The sequence below is a fragment of the Alligator mississippiensis genome, chromosome 5 (assembly GCF_030867095.1).
Source record: "Alligator mississippiensis isolate rAllMis1 chromosome 5, rAllMis1, whole genome shotgun sequence".
Classification (NCBI taxonomy): domain Eukaryota; kingdom Metazoa; phylum Chordata; order Crocodylia; family Alligatoridae; genus Alligator; species Alligator mississippiensis.
The window spans coordinates 1,102,703-1,127,473 of record NC_081828.1 but is presented as its reverse complement, the minus strand read 5'-3'; the positions used below and the strand labels follow the sequence as shown (position 1 = coordinate 1,127,473).

Below are 24,771 nucleotides of genomic sequence, written 5' to 3'. Positions count from 1 at the left end.
GCGCTCAAACTGGAACAGATGCAGAGAAGGGCTATTGGGGTCACTGGAGAAAGGAGGAGCCATCTTATAAGAGAAAACTAAAAGATCTTGGCTCGTATAGCCCACAAAACGAAGGCTGAAAGAAAGGGGATGCGCTCCGCTCTGTAAACACAAAAGAATGATGAACACCAGAGAGGGAGAAGAGCTTTTCAATGCTGCTGGACAATGTTGGCATGGGAACAAAATGAATAGTAAAGACCGCAGGCTACAGTGATTCTAAGCAGAGGGGTAAGATTCTGGGACAGCCTTTGAATAGGAGCAATGGGGCTAAAAAAAGAAAAAAACCACCCTACTTAAGAGACAGAGCTTGATAAATAAATTAAAGGAATCATCGAGAGGCACGGCTTTGTTGTGATCTTTTACTGGACCAACTGCATAGTTAAGGGAGCTACGGCACAAGCATTTGGGCATCAGGTGCCCTTCCTCTAGGTCAAGGGCTCATGACATGAATATCATAAATATATCAGGCATAAATATTCTGGTTGCCTATAAATATCAGGCAACCAGACCTAGTAACCCAGAAGGTCCCTTTCAGTTTTATATTCCTATGAATTTCTTCTCCCCTTCCCTTGCCCTGAGGAGATGGAGCAGACAGCTGGAGCCACTGCGATTCCTTTACAGATGCCCATTGACAACCGCGTACACGCGGACTGCACTGTCAGTTTGTCTGAGCTTGGTGCAGACACAGGAATTTTGAGTGTGTAGGTTAGACACTGGAACTGTGGATGCTGTCAAGTCCTTGCTACTGTGCAATGTATGTTAGATATTCTGGATGCCACTGCCACAATATGCCAATGGAAAGCATCACTGCCTGTGCCCAACACCCTGAAGACACTACTACAATATTAATATGGACAACCATGAGTGATTGTTTTATACCTAATACTGACACCTCGACATACAAGTTCTTTGCATGCCAGATTGGCACAAGGCTTGAGTAAAGCTAAATGAGGGAATCGCTGCCTCTTTAGCATAGGTCTCTCAGCCTAGCGTGATGCTCCTCCAAAGCCCAGCAATACATTTTTCCCCTTTCTGATGACAGCTTGGAAGTTGGAACCACTACAGTGGGCATCAAAATGGCAGAAGTATGGGATCATGTAAGATGACTATACTGGGAGAAAACTGCTCCGACCTACAACAGGCCCATTTTACCCATATCACAGGCAGGGATCAGGGATTCAGAAAAAAACTTTCAAGGGAGATCTTCATTTTTGTGTCCATTTTGAAAATGGACAAAGATCATCTGCTTGTAACATGCCCCCTTCTAAAAACAAGCACTTGAGTGATTACCGTTAAGAAACACAGACAGCTGAAATGCATAGCTATACTTAAGACGAGGAGACCTGTGTTCAGGCAAAAAGATCAAAAACTTGATACCAGAAAAAGTGGGAGGATAAGTGTCACCAAAGAGGAAATGTACTAACCTACATCACACTAAACAAATTCACTCTGGGCCCCAAGCCAGATCCAGACCACAGGGCCTCCTCCTGGGCCAGCAGCAACTTCAGTGGGTCCAAGGCCGAGTGGCAATGTAGAGCCACGCTGGCACAGCAGCACATATCTCGGGGCAGATGGCAGCAGGGGGTTGTGTTCATGGGATAATGTGGATCCATGGGCAGCACATGCGTCTGGGGACATGCGGTGGCACAGATCTGCATCTGGGCAGCACTGTGGGTCCACTGGGCCACTGCCAATGGTCATGCCCATTAGGAATCTGGGGCCCTGAATTCTGTGGCAGGATACACCCTCCAACCCAACTTCTGGTAGCCTGCTGTACTACTGGTGGGCCAGATGGATTGGTTCTATGGACCAAATCTGGACCACGGGCCACATTTGACACCCCTTGCTATAAACTGACCTAATAGCCAACTACTTGTACAAATAAGGGAGAGGAACTAAGGCAAGTGTGCAAGAGTAAATGATGTTGCCTGCAGTGCCACTTCTCTGTCTCAGTCCCTTGCTGCCTGTGAAGTGGGGGGACCCAGCTGAGCCCTTTCTACTCTTAAAATGAGGGGGGTTGGGGCCCAAGTATGGGACATGGGCACCAAGTCACCAAGACTAAAACACACGTGGGTATAAAGCAATGAAAGAGCAGAAGTTGTGACAATTAGTTGAGGAGTCTTTATTCTTTTTATTTGCATGCACAGAGATGTCAAGTCATGTCCACTACTCCTATATTGGTCGTACTGCTTTCTTTTAACCAGAAACGTAATGCTGACACTACCACTGTATTGAGAAGTGTTTCACCACTGAATCCACACACATTTTTCTATTCAATCCAGTGCTCAACACTGCTTGAAGCCCACAACACACTGTCTCCCTGACAAGTGCTTCACTGGCACCACTTCTCATGATATTAGTTATCCCAAGACTTCCAACTCAAGCCTTCTCAAACAAAGGCGTTTTCTTCATAAAAGGAAATGACATAATGGGAAAAAGCAACCAAAATCATCTGACTTTGACAATTCAGAAGCACCCTGTGAATTGCCCACATTTAACTAACCCATGTAGATGGACTGGCAGTCTCCCAGGTGAAACTAAGTGCTATTCCATGAGCTAAAAACTTCAGCTAAAAAAACTTCAGAGAAAAAAAAAAAGATTCAATGAGAATCTTAAAGCTTCAAGCTGAAATACATAGAGGCATCTTGTGCATTAGTACTTTAGAACGGCTCTGGGTCATCCTGGACAGGAGTGTGTGGGAAAGGTCTGAATCTGTGCAATAATTCACCATTCATTTCCCTGAACATTTTGAAGCACCAGACAGGACAGACGTTCCAGGGATAGAGGGAGGCAGACTACAGGATGTAGGACAGGAACCACCCAGAACTCCACATGCAGGGAAGTCTCTGGAAACATTCATCCCAATGGCTCCCGCTGGAGATGGACAAAGGAAATATAAAAATGAGATAATTTTCATATGAAAACGTTTCATGAAGCACAGAGCTCTGTATGTTGAGCGGAACTGAAGCACCATTTGAGGTGAACTAGTTATAAATGAAATGTACCAAGATCTCAGCACTTTCATTTAAAGAAAAGACTTGACATCTGTCATCGTTAAGCCATTCATTATTCATTAACTGAGTTAATTTGGAGATCATGACCTCACCTAAAGAACAGCTTGCAAAGCAGAATTGGGGAAGAAATACTTGACAATTCCCAGCGTTAATTGCTACAAACTAAAAGGTCAGAAGGAGGGTAAGAATACAAAAAGAAGATGTGAGGATGGTCAAAGGGAGCTGAAAAAGGCAATTGGGCAACAATGGCTTATTAAGCTTAATGCCAATAAATGCAAACTAATGCAAACTGGATGAGAAAATCTGAAGCACTTTTAAACCTCATGTGATTTTAACTATATCAGCACAGGAAAAGGGATTTGGATTTTCCTATAGACAGCTCAATGTGCAGCTGCAAGTCAAAAATGAAGATGTCAGGGTGCACAAGAACAGGATGGCGGATATTATGCAGTGCTGGACATTAGTGCAGAAAGGAAGTCAAAGAGTGCAACGGGATTCAGGGAAAGGTGACAATGGTTACAGGCATGGAAAAACTCCAGTGAACAACATTTGAAAGGACTAAGAGTGTTTATCTTAGAAAGAGGAGTAATAGAGTACACGATAAAAAGCAATTAGGCTGAAGAAAGTGGAGGGGGAGAACAGAAGCTTCCAGTCACATAACATAACACAAGAGTTAAGACAGGAATTCAGCACTGATAAAACATTTCCCTACACAGCATGTAATTAAGCACTAGAACTCGCAGCCACAGGGTGTTAGTGAGGCAAAATCATCAGATCCTAGAGGGATCAGACATTTTTATTGCAACTCTTTATCTACATGAGTTAACATTGACAACAAATTCAAAAGGATGTAAAGCCTCATGTACCAGGGCTAGGTGTAAATTATCTAAGTATGAATGATTTGACTGAAAATTTGATGAGATGCAAGTTCTCATATCTACCTACTGTGGGTTTCTTGTACTTTCCTATGAAGCATCCAACACTGGCCACTGTCAGAAAGGACACCGGATTAGACAAGCCATGAGTCTGAACTACTACGGAAGTATGCATGATCCTAGGGTAAAGTAATGAGACCCAGAACTCTGATTTATCTCTCTCCTCCTAGACTGGAGAGATTTGTGTGTCTGATGTGTGTGCAATTCTCCCCTCTCATTCATGGTAGAAATAATTCTAAGAAACTCTCTGTGAACTGACTCGACAAGGTTCAAGTGCTCTTGGCACAACTAAGCTGTGGAAAAGGAGAAACACAGAGGGCAGGACAGAAGCATGGCATGGTTTGAGAGAGGAAACATGCAGTACCGTTTTTGACTTGTTCCTAAGAAAGAATTAATGTTTTAAAGACGCTAACTCTTTGATTATGAACAGGGTGACACACCATGCCTGAAAATGTATGTTAGAAAGTTGTGGGATTGTCACCTTAGCTCTCTGGAAATAAGCCAAGATTCAATACTCCTTAGTAACTCTGAATGGAAGAATAATACATAATGGGAGAAGTTTGGCCAGACAGCAGCACTGCTGAGAACGACCTGGGAGTGCGGGTGGATGAGGCTCAACATGAGCCAGCAATGTGACAGAGTTGCCAATAGAACAAATGCAATTTAGGACTACATAAGCAGGAGTATTGCCTGCAGTGCACAGGGCGTATTAGTACCACTCAACTCAATGCTGGTTAAGCATCAGCTGGAGCACTGCGTGAAGTTCTAGGCTTCACAATTCAAAAAGGATGTGGAAAAAGAGGAGAAGATCCAAAGACAAGCAACAAAGATGACAGAGGGGTTAGAGTTTAAGGAAAAGTTTGGAGAAGCAGGTATGCTCATTTCAGAGAAAAGAGGATTAAGGTGGGACATGATACCAGTTTCCAAATACATGAAGAGCTGCCATGACGAGGGATAACTGTTCTCGCTTGCTGCAGAGGGCAGGACACAAAACAGTGGGTTTCAGCTGCAGCAAATCAGATTTAGTTCATATCTCAGGAAAAAAAATGTCCTTACCATCAGAACAGTACGATAGTGGAACCAGCGGCTCAGGGAAATTATCGACTTTCATCGGAGACTTAAAGAAAAGACTGGATGGGCATTTGTCTGGGATCGCGTACAAGTAGCACATCCTGCATTTATGCAGGGGGTTGAATTAGATAAGCCTTGAGGTTCCTTCCAACCTTATTATTCTAGTATAGTGACCTCTTCTCCATAGCACACTGCCCTGAGACAAAAACTGGACAACAGATGTAGAGCACATGGAGGGATGCAGTACCAGAAGAGAACATGTATGAACTAGCAGCAGCAGAAAATGAGGATATTCCCCTACTTCTGAGAGCACTTTGTTGGCACAGCCAGGAGAGAGAAAATACAGAGCACAAAGTATTGCCTGTGCAAACTCCTCATCCACCATATCTGGGAATTTCTAGTTTTAAAATAGAAGGACTGAATTTTAGTGGTTCTGAATGGCATCTCTCCTATTTAAGTCCAACCACGATAAAGTTGTGGGTGCTTGGTCACTGCAGAGAAACACAAAAGCCTACTCTCCACAACCATGCACAACAACTCTCAGCAAAAGCAGAGGTGGTCTGTGAGTATATGTTCATGAGAGAACATCCTCAGCAGGCGCACTACACTTCTTGAATTGGAGAGGAATATGCCACTAATGTCCCCTTGCTCTGGAAATAGAACATAAATCCAAATTTATAGATCCTTTGTTGAAGAGTTGATCGCTGTCCAAACACTCCCACTGCCTCCATATATGCAATCGCAACCCAGATGTGGCCAGCACTAATAGCCTGTGGTGATAATGGAAAGAGTTCAAAAGCAATAAACTGTTTCCCACGTCAATCGGTACAGGCTGTCAAATGGAACTAATTACAATGCATATTCATCCCCCCCCGGCAACCTCTACACATCTTCATCATCCAACAGCGATCATCTCCCAAACTGCCCTTCACTCGCCTGAGCTCACTAAGGAGCTGAGCCAGAAGTTAACAGCTTTTACCTACTAGAGCTGCAAGATCCGGCATTTGCTTCCCCCATTCATTTCCCTGCATCACCACTTTCCCTCATTGGCTCTGGAACATCAAAAATAGAGCTTTGATTAATTTTGAACCACTTACCCCCAACATGTCTTCTGATCCTGCATTAAGTTACAAAGAGGGCTCGATTCCAGTGTTTGTAGAATATAGGAGCAGTATGAGGTAATAGGAAAATTATGATCCCAAAGGCCCATTTGGTCTCCCTAATCTCTCAAAAAGCTATTCAGTCTGAGATGAACACTTAACTGAAGAAGTTCAAGGTTGAAGAGTCAACTGGGAAACAAGGCACTTTTGTAGGCTGGCAAATAAAACCTACTTTATCTTCAGACCACAGAAATCTTAAGTTTTACAGATACGTAGAGCAGAGTATTAAGGGAATTTGGGGGGTAGGGGGGAGATCTTCACTGATTGATATAGGGACACAAGACACCCACAAAGAATCAAGCATCTTGGACCACTAGCTGAGAGATAACAGAAAGAATTACTACCATGAGCCAAGGATGAGAGCAGTGACCCTGCAGGAAAATCAGAGGAAACCCCAAGTGGAAGACTACAACAGGCCCGGTGTAGCTGGAAACAGTGGAGACAACTAGGTAACCACTGAGTCGTACGTGTTTCTAGATCCCCTGTGTCTGGCCAGTAAACGCAGCGTCCTCTGTGCTGGGTCTCTCAGGGTACTCAAAGTGTACACCTTCTATAAGAAGTGGCACCCAGACTTCGGCTATCCGGGCACAAGAACCAGTGCCTCGGCCCTTCCAAGGCACCATTTGCTTAAACATGTTTTCCCACCACCCGCAGCCAACTTGGCTGAGAGAGATCCAGTTTGCCAGTACTTTCCTCAGGGAAAAATGCCGCAGTAAAGCAAGAATGTAGGTTAGCAAAGGAATTTCTTACACATACATATTTTGGTCTTAAAAGGGCACAAGAATTATAGATGCATGGCTAACAAAATTCAAAGACCCTCAGCATCCTTCCCATGCACCAGGTTCTTCAGATTTGGCCAGTCTCCTTGAAGGAGACAAAGCCCCTCTTGCCTGCAGTCCCACTGCGGAGGTGTTCAATTATGGTGATTAAATGGCTTCCTTTCCTTAGACAGCAATTAGAGGATATGTCTTATTCTTAAAAGAGCTTCTGACATGTTTTTCAGCCCTTTCTTTCCACTGAGGATTTCCCCCTCCTTCTACCAGCTTCCGGGCAGAAATATTAGAAATCACCACTGCTCCATCTAAGGACAGGCACTCAACATAGATGGCCCTTCTCGCTGTCATCATTTTACATATAATGCCTGCATTAATTGTTATGTGCCTGCTACAGAAAAAATGCTCAGACCACAATAAAGGTTACTTTCAAAATGCAGGGTAAAGTATAACAGGGCTTGTACAAAACAGATGAATACTTAAAGATGACACAAACATATCCTCCAGTCTATCCCAGTGACATACGGCAATCACCAAAACACAGACTTGAAAAATTAGGGTACAAACAGGAAAACTTACATTCCTTCTATGGGTCTTCATTTTTAGATGATGTCCTAATTATCTACATAAATGCCCATTCCTTCTATGAATCCTGCTAAACTCTCAAACTCAATCATGGCATCTGGAAGGGAGTTTCTAGAACCAACTGTGCATTATATGAAATAGCACTTCCTCTTACTCAGTTTTAAATGTGTTGCAATTTAATTTCATTCAAAGTCTTCATCAATAGCTTCTGAAGAGGCTAAATTGTACTCCTCAGTGCTCTTTACCCATTATTATTATTATTTTTGAAAGACCCCTAAAGTTTGGAACTTTGAACATAAGATACATTTAAGTCAGCACAATACTTTAGAACAGTCTTTAATTTTTAATAGGTCTTTAATTTTTTTTCCTAAATATCCAGGATAACCTTTTGCTTCTCCATCAAAAAATGACTTTGAAGGTGGCAGCAATCTAGAGCAATGAAAGTGTTATTAAAATGATATTATTCAAAGTTAATATTCCAAAGCAATTAGAGACCAAAAGGTGCCATAATACTCTTGTATGACTTCTACCTGTTCATGAACACACAAAGCAATTTAATTTCTCAAACTGATCTTCCACACTGTAATCTATGTTCCACCTTCAACATTTGTGAAAAGCATCCTCAAAATAAATCTTGAATGATTAAAAAAAAGATTGGAGGGTAAGAACATATAAACAAGTCACTCATTCCTCTGCAATCTCCCAGTCTTCCCATTTACTTCACAAACATCCCACTGGGTATAAAAAATATGGAGCAGTTCCTAGTCCATTCCCATGTGCTGCTGTCACTATTGGCATAGAAGGACTAAAGCAAAAGAGCGCAGGTCAGTGGATCCCAACCAGGGTACTGTGGCATGCTTTTAAGGGTGCCAGAGGTGCATGCACCATCCCAGAAGTGGCCCAGGATGACTTTTCCCCAGCTTGCACTGGGATCTCATGGAGCTGCTTCACAGGATGGAGAAGCTGGCTGAGCCAGCCCAGCCTGGACCCAGATGGGGTCCACAGATGGGCCAGTGGAGAAACCTGCTGTTGCCTGCAAGAAGGAGCTGCAATGAGTACAGGGTGGGCACGGAGACCTGGAGTTGCTGGGCTGAGCTGGGCTGGGCTAGCAGCAGGCACAGAACTGGTGTTCAGGGGCCCATCTTGCTGAGGCACTGGGCAGCTCCCATCGTCTGTTCTCTGCTTCCCTCCCTCAGCTTCCCAAGCAGCAGCCAGCCTCTGCATCCAGTGTGCAGGAAAAAAAGGCTTTGCTCAAGGCCTTACAGCAAGCATCTCCTTTCCTGAATTGCTTTTGTGAGAAACGGCTGCTGCCACCAAACTGCAAGGGGGGATGCTGCTCTGCAGGTAAGATGTAGCCTCAGTTTCTCGCAAGCGTGCCGCTGCCTTGGTCCCTATCCTGTAGTCAGGCCATTGCACCCACGTAAGTATGGGGCTGACCTGGGGGTGTTTTTATCTACTGACTTCTTGTGTTGCTGTAGCATCTCAACAGTAATAGTGCCTTAAAAGTAGTGTTTCTGCTTTATTTCTTAATTAAAAAAAAAAAGATTTATTTATTAAAAATCTTTTAATAAATGTCATCTACAGTAAAGTGATTTCAGAAATAAATAGTAATGCCTTTCATAAACATTTTCATAAACTACTATTTTTTTAATAACGTTTTGAAACGGGGTGCCACAAAATTCAGAATTATGGAGGGGTGCCTCGACTCTAAAAAAGGTTGAGAGCCAGTGGCATAACAAATGCAATCATCTAACACTCAAATGACAGTACTAGTGAAGACAGCCTTTCAATGTGAACCAGCACAAAGCTGGGAATGTGTGGGGAAACCCCCCACCCATCTAAAAGAACTACATATATCTATATATATATACAGATATATCACTGAAAAGTTTCAAACCAAGAGAAGGTGCTAAAATACAACTGTATGGGTTTCAGGAGTGGGATGACTCCACGACAAAGGCAGCATATTATAGGCAGAAGAGCAGTGCCAAGTACGTAATTGTTACCCAGTATTTTCCATTTAAACTTTTGTTTTTTCCAATTGTTTCTAGCTCTGGAAAATGTTAACCATTTGCACAGATGTCCATGAGTGTTGCCAGTCTTTGACTCAGCCTGAATGCTTTTGTTTGAGCAGAACTCCTGCAGCCGTCTTTGAAAAAGAGGAGACTGTGGGTTACTCAACATTACATTTTTTCAGCCTAGTTCTGAAAAGGTCTTGAGACTCCATGGCTTGGAACAAAAACCTGAAAGCTGGGAAAGGGAGCTCTGAAGTCAGCGCTGATTTTTGCTGTCTCCTTGCATATTTTACCCAGATTTGTCCAAGTTCCAAGACGAATAAAGTTACCTTTTATACACATCCATTGTACACATGCTACAGAAGCTCAGACTCTGCTGAGCCATCATACTAAATCTGCCACACAAAAGCTATTGCTTTAGACATGACAGACAAAATGGAAGGAGAACACAAGCTTCACTCCCACTCTTTCCCGAGCGGTAACGCTACACGTTGCACTGCCGTCCTTTGTAAAAGAAAGGGCTCTCACTCCCACTCTAGAAGGCAGGCAATCTTCAGCCTCCCCCAATGTGTTCAAGAAGGAAATAACTGAGATTTCCACACGACGCTTCTGACAAAGCTACAAACAGAGCCCACGTTTCTAATGCTCAGGGTGTACTGCAGGGTACATCATTTCTCCCTGGCTTTTAAGTGCAAGGAGATTACAAAGCCAGCTGGAGGGGATTTTGGACGGGTTAACGTTTTGGGGGTTCTATTAGTCTTTGCAACCCCATGCACAGCATACTTCTGAGAACAAGCAGTAGTTTATTTATTGAACCCTTTTTATATTTTTGAGCGCTCCGAACAGTTAAAAACTTTTCTGTTAAGTATTTAAAAGTTAGGAAATACCTCCGTGTAGCCTTAGTTTTAGCCCTTTGCAAATAAAGGATTATGATTCAGACTGGATGTTGGAAAGCTTCAGAAAAGAATATGTGGGAAAAGAAGTTACCAGAATGGCACTACCAGAGAGAAGGGGAAGAGGAAGACCAAAGATGAGATGGAGAGATATACTGGAGGAGAGGGACAGAGAAAGGAGGAGTTGGAAGAAGATAAGTATGACCCAAGTCAGCAGAGAGCCAGGATCTGCAACAGCAACCTCATTTAGACGGGACAAGTGAGGGAGGGACGACGACTGGAAAGCTTCTAAACATCAGAGGCAGTGAGGTTCTAAAACAGGCTTCCACAGGAGTACTGGGGACAAAAAAACCCTCATTTTAAAGATAGAGATTGATCAGTTTATGAAGGGGGTTAGAGAACACAGTTGCCTCCAACAGCAAGGTGATAAAGTCAATGATCCAAGAGGTTCCTGCCAGTCCTATGTTCCTTTGAACGGAAATAACTCTTTAGTAGTGCTTTGGCAAAGCATATTTTAAATATACTCGGAGAGAGGCCATTACTTTTTAAGGCTTCATAGTTTCAGAAATGTAATAAAGAGAACTATGCTGTTCTCTGTTATATGGCTAAAGCATTTAATCAAAGGTTGACAGGAGGGGCCCAACAACCACATATTTAACACTGCGCTGCCACAGGATGAATGAGAAGCTATAGTAGGCACAAAGCAGGAGCAAGACAGATCTACTGCCCTCAAGTGGCACGCTCCAATCGTTGCTAGCACAATCATCCGTTCCAAATTCCAGATTCTTTTCCAGGGCAACAGAACCTGAATTCCTTTCATACTGAGTATAGGATAAAATTATTTAGGGTTTATAAATACAAAAGTGTTTCTGACCAAAAAAGTTCAGTAGTGCCATAGCATTGCTATAGCCACAACAGTCCAAGGAATATGCAAAAAAAAGTTTTTGAGGCGAAGAAATACCTTTTATTGGACCAATCTGATAGTTGGAAGAGATGTTAGGCAGGCTCTTGGAGATGAGATGTCCTTCAAGTCTGCAAACAAACAGACCTGAACAGACGCTTTTTGTGCCACAAACATTATCATCTCTCCCATCTAGAAAGTTGGTTTAATACAAAGGATTATTTCGCCTCGGAAAAAATCTGACTTCTTCCAAAAAATTCAGAGTAAAGTACAAGAAGTCACCAAGACACATACGAAGGGAAAAGTAATCTCCAAACAAAGTGCGAGAAGCATATCATAAGCATTTCACAACGTTTGAAAAATGCTACACACCATATTTTAAGCCAGTGTTTACAGAAAGAGATCAGAATAAGATAGGAGGGAAGCGTGCTCCGTTCTGAAAGCAGTAACACTTCACAGGGATGCTATAACAGGCAGTCCCAGGTGCAGGATCTAGAGTTTCCAGAGAACAGAAGTAGCTGTCAGCACCCCACCCCCCTCCAAAAAACCAACCAAGAAACTGCGAACGTATTTCCCAGAAATGTAAACAGCCCTTCAAATCCACTCCCTGCATAGCCGAGGGTGTCAGATCACAGGCAAAGCTGACAGCTGAGTAATGACTCTAACTAGTCAAACAACTGAAAGGTTTAAAATACATAACCAGCAAACCATCCCAGGTGCCACGATATAGAGATCTCAAACTTCTTTTCCTCATAAATCCTTGAGGAAAACTAACAAATGTTAGCTAAGTCCAGGGGGGAGGAACTAAGCATGAAGGTTAGCTACCTGGGTAATCCCTTTCCTAAAAAGGGTAAAACAAATGAGTACTATGCAAAAGAATGAAATATATGTTTGAATGTTCTATTAAAAAAAGCAATAATTAATCGAGCGCACCAGGATTTTTCAAACTTCCAGACACGGGTCAAAGGCCTGAAGTCAATGTCTTTCAGAGTTACTGAAAATATATTTTCTTTAAACTTGAAGAAAAAGGTGCTTCATTACAGCTGTAACATCACTTCAATGCTATATTATAGCTACATTCATTGCAAGCATAGATACCTGATTGCATTACTTGCTGGTTTCTTCTAACCTTTCTAATGTCTTTTTTCACTTGAGCCCAGAGAGGTCGTTAGCCATGTTAGCCTGAAGCCAGGCAAAAGGCAGGGTAGATGTACGCCTTACAGACTAACTAAATGAGATACAAAGAGAGCACAAGGTTTCATGAACTCAAGTTCACTTGGCTCTATGCTGCACTTTCACAGCACCTGATGCAGTAAACTCAAGTTCTCAAAAGCCTGTAGTGTGTGCATGTGCATGTACACACTCACAAATCTTATTCAGATAGTCTACAGGTGCATATCTACTCTGCCTTCTGCCTTTTTTTTCTCCTCTCTTACTCAGAAGGATGGGGCTGGTGGTAAAGCAACACCATAAACCGGATTCACACAGTCAGAAACCAGGCTTTCGGTTAACCACCAAAAAGAAGTTTCATGTAGCGCTGCACAGGCACAAATGACAGGGGCTGCTGCAAATCAGCTCACATAACAGCAGGCTAGGTTTCGCTCGGGCTTTACATCTGAGGATTTCAAGGGCGCTTCCTTGAACTACACGAGATCTGATTTCTGGGATACAGCGTGCAGTATGGGTATTTAGTCAGAGACAAAGGATTTTTTTCTAACTACAACATTCTGTAAAACTAGAATAAAACGAGTTAGAGAGTCTGGCATTTTCTGACTGCTAGATGCTTAATCTTAACCTGATGAAGAACACTTTGCATTTGAAAGCTTGTCTAATTTTATTGCAGCCATGCAGGTGGTTCAGTAAAAAGATATCACCCACAAACACCCTTACCTCTCATGATTTGAACTTTATCCTTTTGTGCATATACGGTATGTGGCTGTATCAGAATGCATCTCTCAAATAACTTATATAGCACACCTAATAAATACATTACATGTGTATGAAGTAAACAGGAACAGTAAAAAAAACTGTATGTGAAGCTGTAGAGAAAGAGCATAGTACATTACAAAAATAATCCAACTGTGGGATCAAAACAAGGAGGTGGGCACAGACTTAGCTTGAACATTTCAAAATTTTTGAAGGCTTACCTCCAAAGCATTCTTATATAGACTACAGCCTACACAACTTACTCTCCATTTCTAACCAACTTTTAAGTATCTGACCTTTGGGTAGATGCGATATCTTTTATTAGACCAACTGGGTGGTTGGAAAAAAGTTCTTTGCAAGCTTTTGGATGCAATTTATTCCACATTAATTTTTGTTTTTAGTAACTTATTGTAAAAATATACAACATTTCAAGCACTCTGTCCATATCTGCAGATGACACAAAACTAAGGAGCGAAGTAAACACACTGATGGGAAGAAACCAAATCCAGGCAGACCTGTACAGGTTAGAGAAGTGGGCAAAGAACAATAGGATGCAGTTCAACAAGGACAAGTGCAAGGTGCTGCACCTAGGGACAGGGAGTCACCAGCACACCAACAGGTTGGGGGATGACCTTCTCAGCAGCACAGTGGTGGAAAGAGAGCTTGGAGTCATTGTCAACTCCAAGGTGAATATGAATTGTCAATGTGATGAAGCAACTGGAAGAGCTAACCGCACTCTGTCATGCATTAAAAGGTGCATCATAAACCGGTCCAGGGAGGTGATGCTCCCTTTCTATGCAGCACTGGTTAAGCTGTAGTTGGAGTACTGTGTCCAGTTCTGGGCACCGCATTTCAGGAGGGATGTGGACAGCATGGAGAGGGTCCAGAGGAGGCCACTCGTATGGTTAGAGGCCTGCAGGGAAGGCCTTATGAGGAATGGCTGAGGGACCTGAACCTTTTCAGCCTCTGCAAGAGAAGGCTTGGAGGGGGATCTTGTGGCAGTATACAGATTGACTGGGGAGGGCAGCAGGGAATATGCTCCATTTACCACAACACCCCTTGTAATAACCAGGAACAATGGCCACAAACTGATAGACAGCAGATTTAGGATGGACATCAAAGAACTTCTTCACGGTTAGGGTTGCCAGAACCTGGAATGGGCTTCCAAGGGAGGTGGTGCTCTCCCCTACCTTGGGGGTCTTCAAGAAGAGACTGGGCAAGCACCTGACTGGGGTCACATGACCCCAGCACTTTTTCCTGCCACTGGCAGGGGTTTGAACTTGATGATCCACTGAGGTCCCTTCTGACCCCAGCATCTATGAATCAAGAAATTATTATCTGTATGTTCTTAAACAGTATTTAAAAGCAAAGCTGGCCCCTACCAAACAAAACTTCCATAATCAGATGTTCAAATAATGGATCAGAAAGCAGCAGTGCTAGACACCCAAAAATCTATTGCTACTTTCATGGTGATGTCAGGAGAAAACGACTAGGTACCACTTGGGATGAGAAGAGCTGGGATTGTGTGGGAAGAGCCTCTAAGGCAGAAAAGCCTTGACAACTAAATTCATAGTAATTAGACTTGTAATTATAGATGGAGCACTACAAGAGCTATAGTTAAGGCTGCCTGAGCATTTCCACTATAACCCCATTATCAGTCCCTCAATCTTTCACTTATCAAGCAGAAATTCTACAGGCTTTAGTCTCTGCCTGAATATGAGGGGTTTGGGGGGGGATGAAGAACAGCTCAGTGCTTTGCGCAGAGTAAAAATACATTTTTCCACTAAAAAAAAATTCAAAAAAAATTTTTTTTCCAACTCAACTGGGAAGTATCAAGTGTGGTGCCTTTAGGATTTTTCAAGCCTCTCTCCTGGCAAAACAAAGGTGGTTCACCGTATTTGTGGCATTCCAACAAAAATGTTTAAGACTCTTTTGCTAATGTCCTCACACTGTTCTGCTGTGGTGGTACCCACCAGCATCGTCCATGCAGACTGCCACCAGCTGTCACCGATTTTTATTAGACTTCAATCCACACAGAACTTTGAAATATTGCAACATTGTGTTTGCAACAAAACGTTAATGGAAACCTCTGGCCCAAGCAAGTAATTTGGACACATTACTACCTCTCTACAATTATGCAACTGTTTACTAAGGGCAAAGTATGATTTGGCCAACAGGGGACTGACATAAGACTAAAAGAGACCCTTCATAGAGCTCTGCTCTCTACGTACCAGGTGACCTTGAATGACACCACACCACCCCATGCCACTGCCTACCCCCTTCCATCTGGGGTTCTGCCCATTTAGAGGGCAAGTTCTTCAGAACAGAAACTCACTGTATGTGCTTGCAGGATTAGGACCCTAAAATATATCACAAGACTTGTGCAGAATCACAAGGTACTCTGAAATGCATCGGTTTTGTGGAAGAAATATATCTGGAGGGAAGCAGTTTTCATATCACATGATTATTTAACTCAAAGTGCATAGTAACAGAAGTCAATCTTCAAATACAGCAATCCTCCAGTTAATTATTTGGTAAGAGTGAACCTTGGAACATTTTGGGCTTTAGCATCTTCACATTTACACTATGTGTGTGCTTATAGTACACCCCCACCCCCCTCACTGCAGCTGGGAAACAGATCTTTTAAACCTTTTGGTAGTTACAGTTACCTTAACTATCTGTCCTTTGGAAGTATTATGGGGTGTTCTTGCTACACCATAATTAGGACTGTAAAGAAATTTCTATTTAATGGCTCGTTTTTCAAAACTCTCAAACCTGCATGCAGAGGGAACACTGGCTTTGAAAGCTGGCTGAGATGGGGTTAGAAAATTGAAAATGGGACTAGTTTACGATCATTTTGAAATGTGCTCTGAAGCACAAGTATGCAATGCACACATACACACACAAATGTATACAAGTACTGCACCACCTTAAATGGTTTCAGATTCTTATTTTTCAGTGTAGAAATAATGGGAAAAAAATAAGATTCAGACCTTATAGTTTCATAGTGCTTAGGATAGGAAGGGACCTAAACAGATCATCAGGTCCGACCCCCTGCACCGGGCAGGAACGGTTGCCACGGTCATATCACCCCAGCCAAATATCTGTCCTTATAAAATATATATCATAAGACTGACTCAGGTCATCCATTCAACGGTACTAAAAATATTTCAGAAGTTATTATAGTACAAAGGCTGCAGTAAAAATGGTCTTTAAGCCGTGTCCCCATAAAATACTGCTTCCTCACCAACAATTTTACAAGTAAAAGACACTGAAACATATTCACATTACAGCTAAGAGGAGCAACCAGGACAGGGCACAAAGTGGCAAAACTAAGAAGAAAGAAAACAAAAACAAAAGCAAAAAAACCTACCCATCAATTTGAATGAAATCATTCACACCTCCCAGAACTCTTTTTTTTGGCTGAATTAGTCTCCAGAGGGCCTTCTCATTCAGTCGAGATAAATGGGCAATTCCACATTTCTGCCTCTGTGCAGCAGACCTTCCTCCTCCTCCAATACAGAAGGAAGAGCAAGGACTTTGGAGCTCCCTTTGCTACCTCCAGTCAGTGAGTACGGCCACTCAGCCCCTCATGACACCTTTGATCGTGTCCTTTTCACTACAACCACCTTCCTGAAAGAAAACGTTTTCTGCCACAAAATCCCTTCAGGAAGGGGTCAAGTTGCCCGTCTTTGCCGGGTACCTTTCTAGAATGCAGACGTTGACCTTGTCTGCCTATGTCCTTAGACCAACACGGCTACAACCCCCCACCGAGATGCTGAATAAACAAACTTCTGAAAGCCATGGGATCCTGGGCAAAGACTGTGTGGAAAATATTACCTGATCTCTGCCCCAGCCATCAGCCCAACAGCAGATCCTTCCTACATACAGAGAGATCAGCAGGAAAAGTGAACACCAGTAACACCAGGGGTAACTCTTTGGATGAAGATTAACATTAAGTCAAAGAGTAACTTGCTAAGACTGACATGCATTCAGGCAGTTTGCCTACTCCAAACAGAGCCCTGCACCCCCAGGACTTGTCAAATGTTAACACCTGTTCATCCTTGCCAAAGGATTCCCTTTACAGCATCATTTCCACAGTCCCTGAATGAGCCTGTGTGGAACTGCAATGTAGACCAGAGCACAAGAGCTCCACGGGGTGGGCAACCATAAGGCACGGAGGGCAGAGCTGCCGCACAACAATGCCTAGGGAATTGTGGATAATACAGATGAGTGTTAGAACGAGATGAAGCACTTCCCTTCCCCCTTCTGGTCGGCATCCAGGGGAGACTGGCACCTGTTTGAACAGCCCTGAAAATTGACTTGAGCTTCTTTCATGTGTTTCTTCGAATTTAAGAAACCCAAAGGGGCCACTGATCTCTACACAAACCTGTGTAGCACAACCCAGAAAATAAGGACCACACACAGCCTTCTCTAGCTGTTGTTACTATTGCAACCCTCCTCACCTGGCAGTACAAGCTCCAACATCTAACAGCAGGAAGAGTCAGCAAAAGTATAGGGAGAATAAAGCATGGTATAAAATTGTGCTGAATGTAAAATGGCAGAAAGAGTGAATAATAGAACAGGCATGATTTATTACCTGTGTCTGTGGCCACCTTTAAAGCGAGCCCTATTAAAATGGTCTTCTAAACTGCAATTCCACTTGATCTTAACTGCATTTCCTTGTGTTCAGGGGTTTAAGTTTAGCCACTTTCCTTGTCTGGAAGGCCCCAAGACATCACTATGTAACCACAATACTACTTTAATGGAGCATTTCCATAGTGACCTGCTGGGGCATGTATGTACCCTGTGCTCACAGACTGTTAGAAGATGGAACTACAGGTAACACTGCATTGTCCAAAAATACTCAGGTTTGGGCTGTGAAAGCACATGAAAGGTTCCAAGTCAAAAGGGTAACTTTTAGGAAAATTAAGCAAGTTGAAAAGTGAGGGTTTAAAATTAAAGGTGCCTTGCAAATCTTTGTTCCAACACGCATCAGAATCTTGATCATACCATCACGCCTTTTCAACACTTGCTACCTATGCAACTCATTACAAAAAGTACCGCCTCCATTCTCAAATACTTGCATATTCTAAGGAGGAACAAGCAAAAAAAAAGAATCAAGAGCTTCTTCTTTAGGCAGCTGGTTGTGTTCCTTTAAGAGAACTTACTAGAAACACTTATTTTACTATTTATATTGATGAATACAAGATTTTTGTGAACTACAACACTGTAATAGAGCTAAAAGAGTGATTTAAACATTTTTAAATCCACACTGATTCATCTTAATACTGTTTCTAGTTAATACTCTCTTCTCTTGCAAAGCCAAGACAGCAACAGTACCATTTAAACATACAGTACCACAAGAATATCTCCCCTGGGATTTTCAGGAACACTGTATAAACTTCTACATACAATTTAATAAAAGCATTAGTGAGCACAAGGTATGAGTCTGACAGGCTGTTTAGTGAATGAAGATGTACAACACCAAATCCTCCTGAAAGGACAAATGCATGCTCCTGTGGCTAATTGTTCACACAGTCATTTAACATTTTCTCATTAAATACAAGTGTCATGGGCTGACAGATCTGAAGAAAGCCAGATCCCAATGTACGTAATACTCCCATCACTTAACACGGAACATGTGGTGAACAATAGCACAAGACATACAGTTATACCAAAAACTCAAGTCGGGTATGTTGCAAAGTGTTTGGCCGCTTTAAAAAGTTCAGGATATTGACAGGCACATCTTGAAGGTTAAACTTAATTCCTTTAAACATAACAATGGATGCAAATCATTTAAGAGACTCTATAAGGTAAAAAAAATGCCATTTCATATTGAAGGAAAAGAAAAAAAAAAGTCACCGAGTACCATAAAATTAAAGGTTTTTATAATTCCCTTTTTTCAACAGCCTAACCTTATTGGAGATGCTCTGGTGCTGGTTTCCATGGACACAGAAGCCAAACCAGAACCTGCCTAGTCAGCTTCAGCTGTCTGTGTGCGCGTATCATTTCTGTTCCCATAGAAACAGACACCCAAAGGAAAAATAAAATTAGGATTCAGAATATCTGTAAGAAAATCCAAAAAATCTATTCCTCTTATTTTCATTCCTAACTCTATTTTCAATGAAAGAGAGTTGAAAAAAAGCTACTCATAGGTAGAGAGTGAGCATATATTTGCTGTTTTCAGTATCTCAGCCAGTATCTGTAAGGAATTATTTCAAGCCAACTAAGGGTTTGCAGAGCCAAACATCTCCAGTATTACAAATTATATTGACTTCTTAGGTTTTGTCAAGAGCCCCTTAAGCACAGAACAGGCTGTTTTTATAGCCGATATTGATAAAAAGCTTACGACAAAAAGAAAATAGCATCATACTGACTGCCACCCTTCCTCCCTTCTCAGATTCTAAATGACCCAAGAGGGCAAACCACCTTAGAAATTCTGGGAGATCATCAATTCCTGAACAGTAAGGATGTTCTCAAGTTGATCTCATCCCTTCTCCTGGAGTGCCTATTGTATAAACTGCAGTAGCAGCAGCTAAGATCCATTTTATTATCATTTTAACAAGACAAAACTCTCTCTTTCATTAACAAGCCTAAGGATGTATTCCTCCAAGTTGATGCCCTTTATAGCATACCGTTATTGAGCTATAAATATCAGATATAATCACAGTAGGGCTATGGGACGGGGGCAACATATTTCTGCTCATCTCAGAGGTTTCAAACATTCATCCATGTAGCTTTTAAAAGTCACTCTGCAAACATGGCTGCTTATGTATTTGAGCCCATTTTCTACAGCTCCACTTTGTACTTCCTAAGAGCAAGGTTAGGAAAATACAAACAAATAGGGGTGCACCAATAGAGATTTCTTGGGCCAATACTGATGGCCAATTTTTAACGAGCCATATAGGCCGATACTGAGCCAATTGCCAATATGCAGCCGGGCAGCTTGGAGACCAGTGTCTGGCTGGTAAGTCTGCTGTGGGGGAAGGCAAGAGGCACTGTGGGGGAAGGGCAGATCAATGCCCCTGTGATGAGGGAGGGAGTGGGGCAGGGGCAGGAGCCGCGGCAGAGTGCAGGATGGAGCTGCAAATGGCTCATTCAGGAGGTGCCGTGTGGGGGGAAGGTGGGCATGGCTCTTGCTGCTGCATGCACCCTGGAAGAGCATGAGGGGGGGTACCCCCATATCTGTGCATGGGGTGAGGGTGGGATGCCACTGCAAGCTGGAGCTGGGGCAGGCTCCATGCTCTTCCCAGTGGGGGTGGGGATTGGGCCAGGCTGCACTCAGGGCAGGCAGCGGAAGCACTGGGAGGGGGCCTATGGGAGGCTGCAGTCACCCCAAAATTAGCCATAGGTGCCCCGTAACAGCACTGCCACCACCTGTCCTGAGTGCAGCCCTGACTCTCCCCCTACTGGGAAGAGCCCCAGCCCAGGCCCACAGCAGCAGCCCACCCTCACCCTACACGCAGATCCAAAGGCACACACCCCTCATGCCCTTCCAGGGTGCGTGTAGTGGCAGGAGCCACCACCCCTCCCCACACCCCCCAGTGTCCCACACCCCACCTCGGCTATGCAGCACCTACCCCAGCCCTATTCCCTCCCTCACTACTGGGGTCTCAATCTACACCCCCCGCAAATGCCCCTTCCCTTGCAACAGACTTACCAGCCAGACCCGGCTGCTCTCCAGGTTGCCAGACTGCACTCCTGGCCGCCTGTGTGCTGGGCTATGACTGCACACATGCACAGGGCATTTAATCAGCAACTTTATTGGCCACATCAGCCCAAAAAAGCCAACTGCCGATGCAGTAAATTTTCCTTATATCAGTGCTGATCCAATATGGGATGATGTATCGGTGCATCTCTACAAACAAACACTTAACACAAATCTCCAATTCACCTGCTGGTGCTACCACAGACTTAAGCACCAATATCTACTGGAAAGGAATGGTCAGTCCCAAAGCTAGCCCTTAAACAAAGCATTAGCTTTGCATGCAGAAGTGTTTCCCCTTATGTAGATGCAAGGTATATATCTTATGAATTTCTAAAGCTGTTCCAACTGTGGTGCAGGGACCTAAACATGACCGTGAGACCTGTCTATTCCAGAGTCCAGAATCACTTCAACTAGACACGATGGGGTATAGGAGGAAGGCTCATCTATCTATATTTTTTTTTTCCCTGGGATATATTCATCTCTAACAGGTAGTCCCACTCATCAGGAATCATAGAAATGAAGGGCTAGAAGGGACCTTGAAAAATCAACTCCAACCTCTCTGCTCTGGGCAGGAATACTGCTGTGATCAAGTGATCCTAGCAAGGTGTCTGTCCAGTCTCCCCCTGAAGACTTCCAAGGTTGGGGACTGCACCACCTCCTTGGAAAGTCTATTCCAGATTCTGGTCAACCCAGACATGAATAAGCCACTTCCTTTCTACAAGCCTTTGAGCTGGAGATACATGCACATAGTGTATATCCCACTCTGCACCTTGAAATGAAGCAGAAAATCTAGGACACCTTTCCCACCTACCATCTCCAGCCAATACATGTGCTTCTCCCAGAGCCAATAACTTCTTCCCTCTTTCTGCTTCCATGCCCACTAGAACTGAAAAATCCTTGAGGAGGAGGAAAGAGATAACTGACTGGTTGCAAAACATACTCAAGAAGTCATCTCCTACCCCCTCCAGTCAGATTCCTATTACTACTACCATTCTTTAAAAACATTCAGGAAAATTCACTACCCAAAGCAGTGATGAATTCAGAGTTAAGTTGCCTGCTCTTCAAGAGATGGAGGCTAGCTCAAATTAAACTGGGAAACAAACATCAGAAAGTAATGAGTTAAGTCAGTACCTGCTGTCTACATGGGAGCCATACCACTCCACTTCAGCACTTACACTACCCCTCAGTAGGTATATCTAGCCATACTGGTCCTAGGACACCTTGCAATAACAAGAGCTGTGCTCCTTGCCTATCTCCAGATGCTGGCAGTCCGTCACGGATATCAAGAAGCAAACAGAACATACAAGTACTTAGCCTTGAGCAGTCTGAGGCAGCACTACACAACCTAAGATCCATATTTTTAGCAGCAAATTCTCACGTGGTATAGGAGCTGCTTAAGGACCAAAAGATCCAAGCTTCAAATTAGCTAGATTCCTCATAGAATCACCATTCTGACCAGTCATAAGTCAAGTACACGTATGCTCTAATCCACCCAAAAGGTCAAATGCACACAAAAATTCGTGAACCAGGTCAAGTTCAGGGTACATGCCTTTCATGATCCTCTAACACCGCTTCTGAATTCTAAGCTGAAGATTCCTCTTTACTAAGATCACGGTCTCTAAAGGGACAAGTACAGCAGAGATCAGGGTTAGTTAATGCCATGTTGCTACCAACACAGAGAATGGAGGAGAGTGGCAAAAAAGGAATCCAACCACTAAAGTTAGTGTCACATGCATATACAGGACAAGGACACTAACCACAAAATACGGAGAAAGTAAATAAACCTGAATACAAAGACAGTATATTTAGAGATGTTAGGTTAAGCACTCAGTAATAAACACCACCAACCTTAATTCTACCCGTTTACACATACCCATTATAATCATCCAATTACATGACAAGGCAGAGGCTATACACTGAATAAAAAAAGAAAAAAACCAAAAAGATATACACTTGATCTTGGCCAAAAGGCTGAGAAGTAATTTCTTAAGTTAGTTTCTTAAGAAACAGCCAATGAATCCCCCAAGCATCATTCAATTTACAACCTGAATGAGGCAGGGCTCTTTAAATATGCAGTTGCATGCTGCTTTTACAAGACCATGTCACAATGCATACAAACAAAAGACGGAAAGTAAGGTTCAAATGGAAAACCTTAAATTTTGGAGTTTCCAAACTTGTCCATGCTTGACTGAGATTTCTTTCCTATGTTACACATCTTCAGAGTGCAAAAACCAGGCTTCACACTTAGTCTTTGAATGTAACAAAACAAATAAGATGTTGTCCCAGTGTTTACAAAACTCGGGAAATCAAATAGGAAGTTGGTGCCTGCTTGTTGCCCCAAGAATGTACAAAGTAACAAGCACATACAAGAGTGAACACTTCCCTGTTTATGCTAGTGCATGACTGATAGCTTCTTTCGAGCAGGTAAGGGTCTGCAGAGTTCTTAGTATTTTTTGTACTGTCAGCAAGCTGCAATTTAAACCAGCTTCTTTACCAGGTATTAGTACAAGAAACTTAAATGCTGTCAACTAACTTCCAGGTGCAAATTAAGATACTGTATTAAAACCAAGAGATATGCAAGAGCTCTCATGCTAGTTACCAGTGTCACTTGTTAATGTCCCTGCCTTTTGCTACTTCACCCTGAATCCATCCCTCTGAACCTTGATAGCTGGTCCCAGATATTATATACACAATAAAAACCATCCTGTGAGGCAACCACCAACAACCCGTAGTATCTTGCAGTCAGAGCTGAAACAACATATCAGTGATACGATGTATACCAACTTTTTCAGTTACAAAAGAGGCTATTAAGCATTTTTCTATTTATATAATTAAATTGCAGACAGTTAAGTATATTACTCAGAAGAGTATACAAAGAGGGAAAAAGCAGGCAAAACAGAACAACGAAAAACGAAGTCACTAAAATTCAGATTCATGCCAAGCCCCTGTCATGAAACATCAAACAAAGACCCCTAGAGTAAGCAAACAGCACCTACGAAGTTCAGATTGTGACAGGTTCAGGCATGAACTAAGCCATTCTACAGACTTGGGAAAAACCTCAGTGCACTACCTGGTACTACAGAATAAATAGAGGATGTCAAGGATTTGCTTGATGCACTGTGCCACAGCCTCGTGTGACAGCTCTTTTTATTTTAAAGTAACTTGTACTTGTTTCTTTCACACAAAAAGCTTTCCCACAGGTTACTAGTCACAGCAAAAGCAGCACTCAAGGCTCTAATGGAGATTCACATCCCCACTCTCCTGTGGGGATTGAACACACACATATGGAGACAGACTCCCTACCCAAGAGGGTGTTACGACCTAAAAATCTCTTCTGGCACCTGCTCAAACACTGGACAAGTTCAAAGCAAACTCACAGGCATGACTTGTTTGAATGATGTTGAAACATGGAAGAGGACACCTGTTGCTCACTGACTCTGTCATCATACAATATTTCTAATGGTGCATGACCACAATAATACGTGAGGAGCCTAGAGATGTGGAAGAAAAGAAATATGAAAAATTGTGATGTAGGAGCAACTGCAAGTAATATGCCAAGGAATATTAAAATAGGAAGTATGTATGTGGACAACTGTTTTCATAATTTAAAAATAAGCACAGCAGCTTGTTTCAGATGGATGGAGGAAATGGTCCTTTTAGATGATGAAGAGCTAGTTAGTAGCAAAGGTGTCAAAGAAAGGAAAAATTAAGATAACTGGGAAGTATAAGAGGGATTGAATAAACAATG

At 42.8% G+C, this 24,771-nt stretch overlaps 1 protein-coding gene across 12 annotated transcripts in view; it reads right to left on the bottom strand.

Moving 5' to 3' along the window:
- Positions 1-24,771, bottom strand: part of ST3GAL3 (ST3 beta-galactoside alpha-2,3-sialyltransferase 3) — a 267,669-nt gene that overhangs the window by 224,253 nt on the left and 18,645 nt on the right. Inside the window, exon 1 of one of the 12 annotated variants that reach the window (XM_059727712.1) lies at positions 17,153-17,195. The exons of 9 other annotated variants lie outside the window; for them this stretch is intronic. Coding sequence is in view for 2 of the 3 variants with exons in the window: in XM_059727716.1 (XP_059583699.1) it covers positions 16,686-16,707 (22 nt within the window). In the remaining variant the exon portion in view is untranslated. Of the gene's footprint in view, positions 1-16,685; positions 16,836-17,152; positions 17,196-24,771 lie in introns of those variants that run through there. 2 more of the 12 variants (XM_059727716.1, XM_059727710.1) reach the window with 2 other exon arrangements.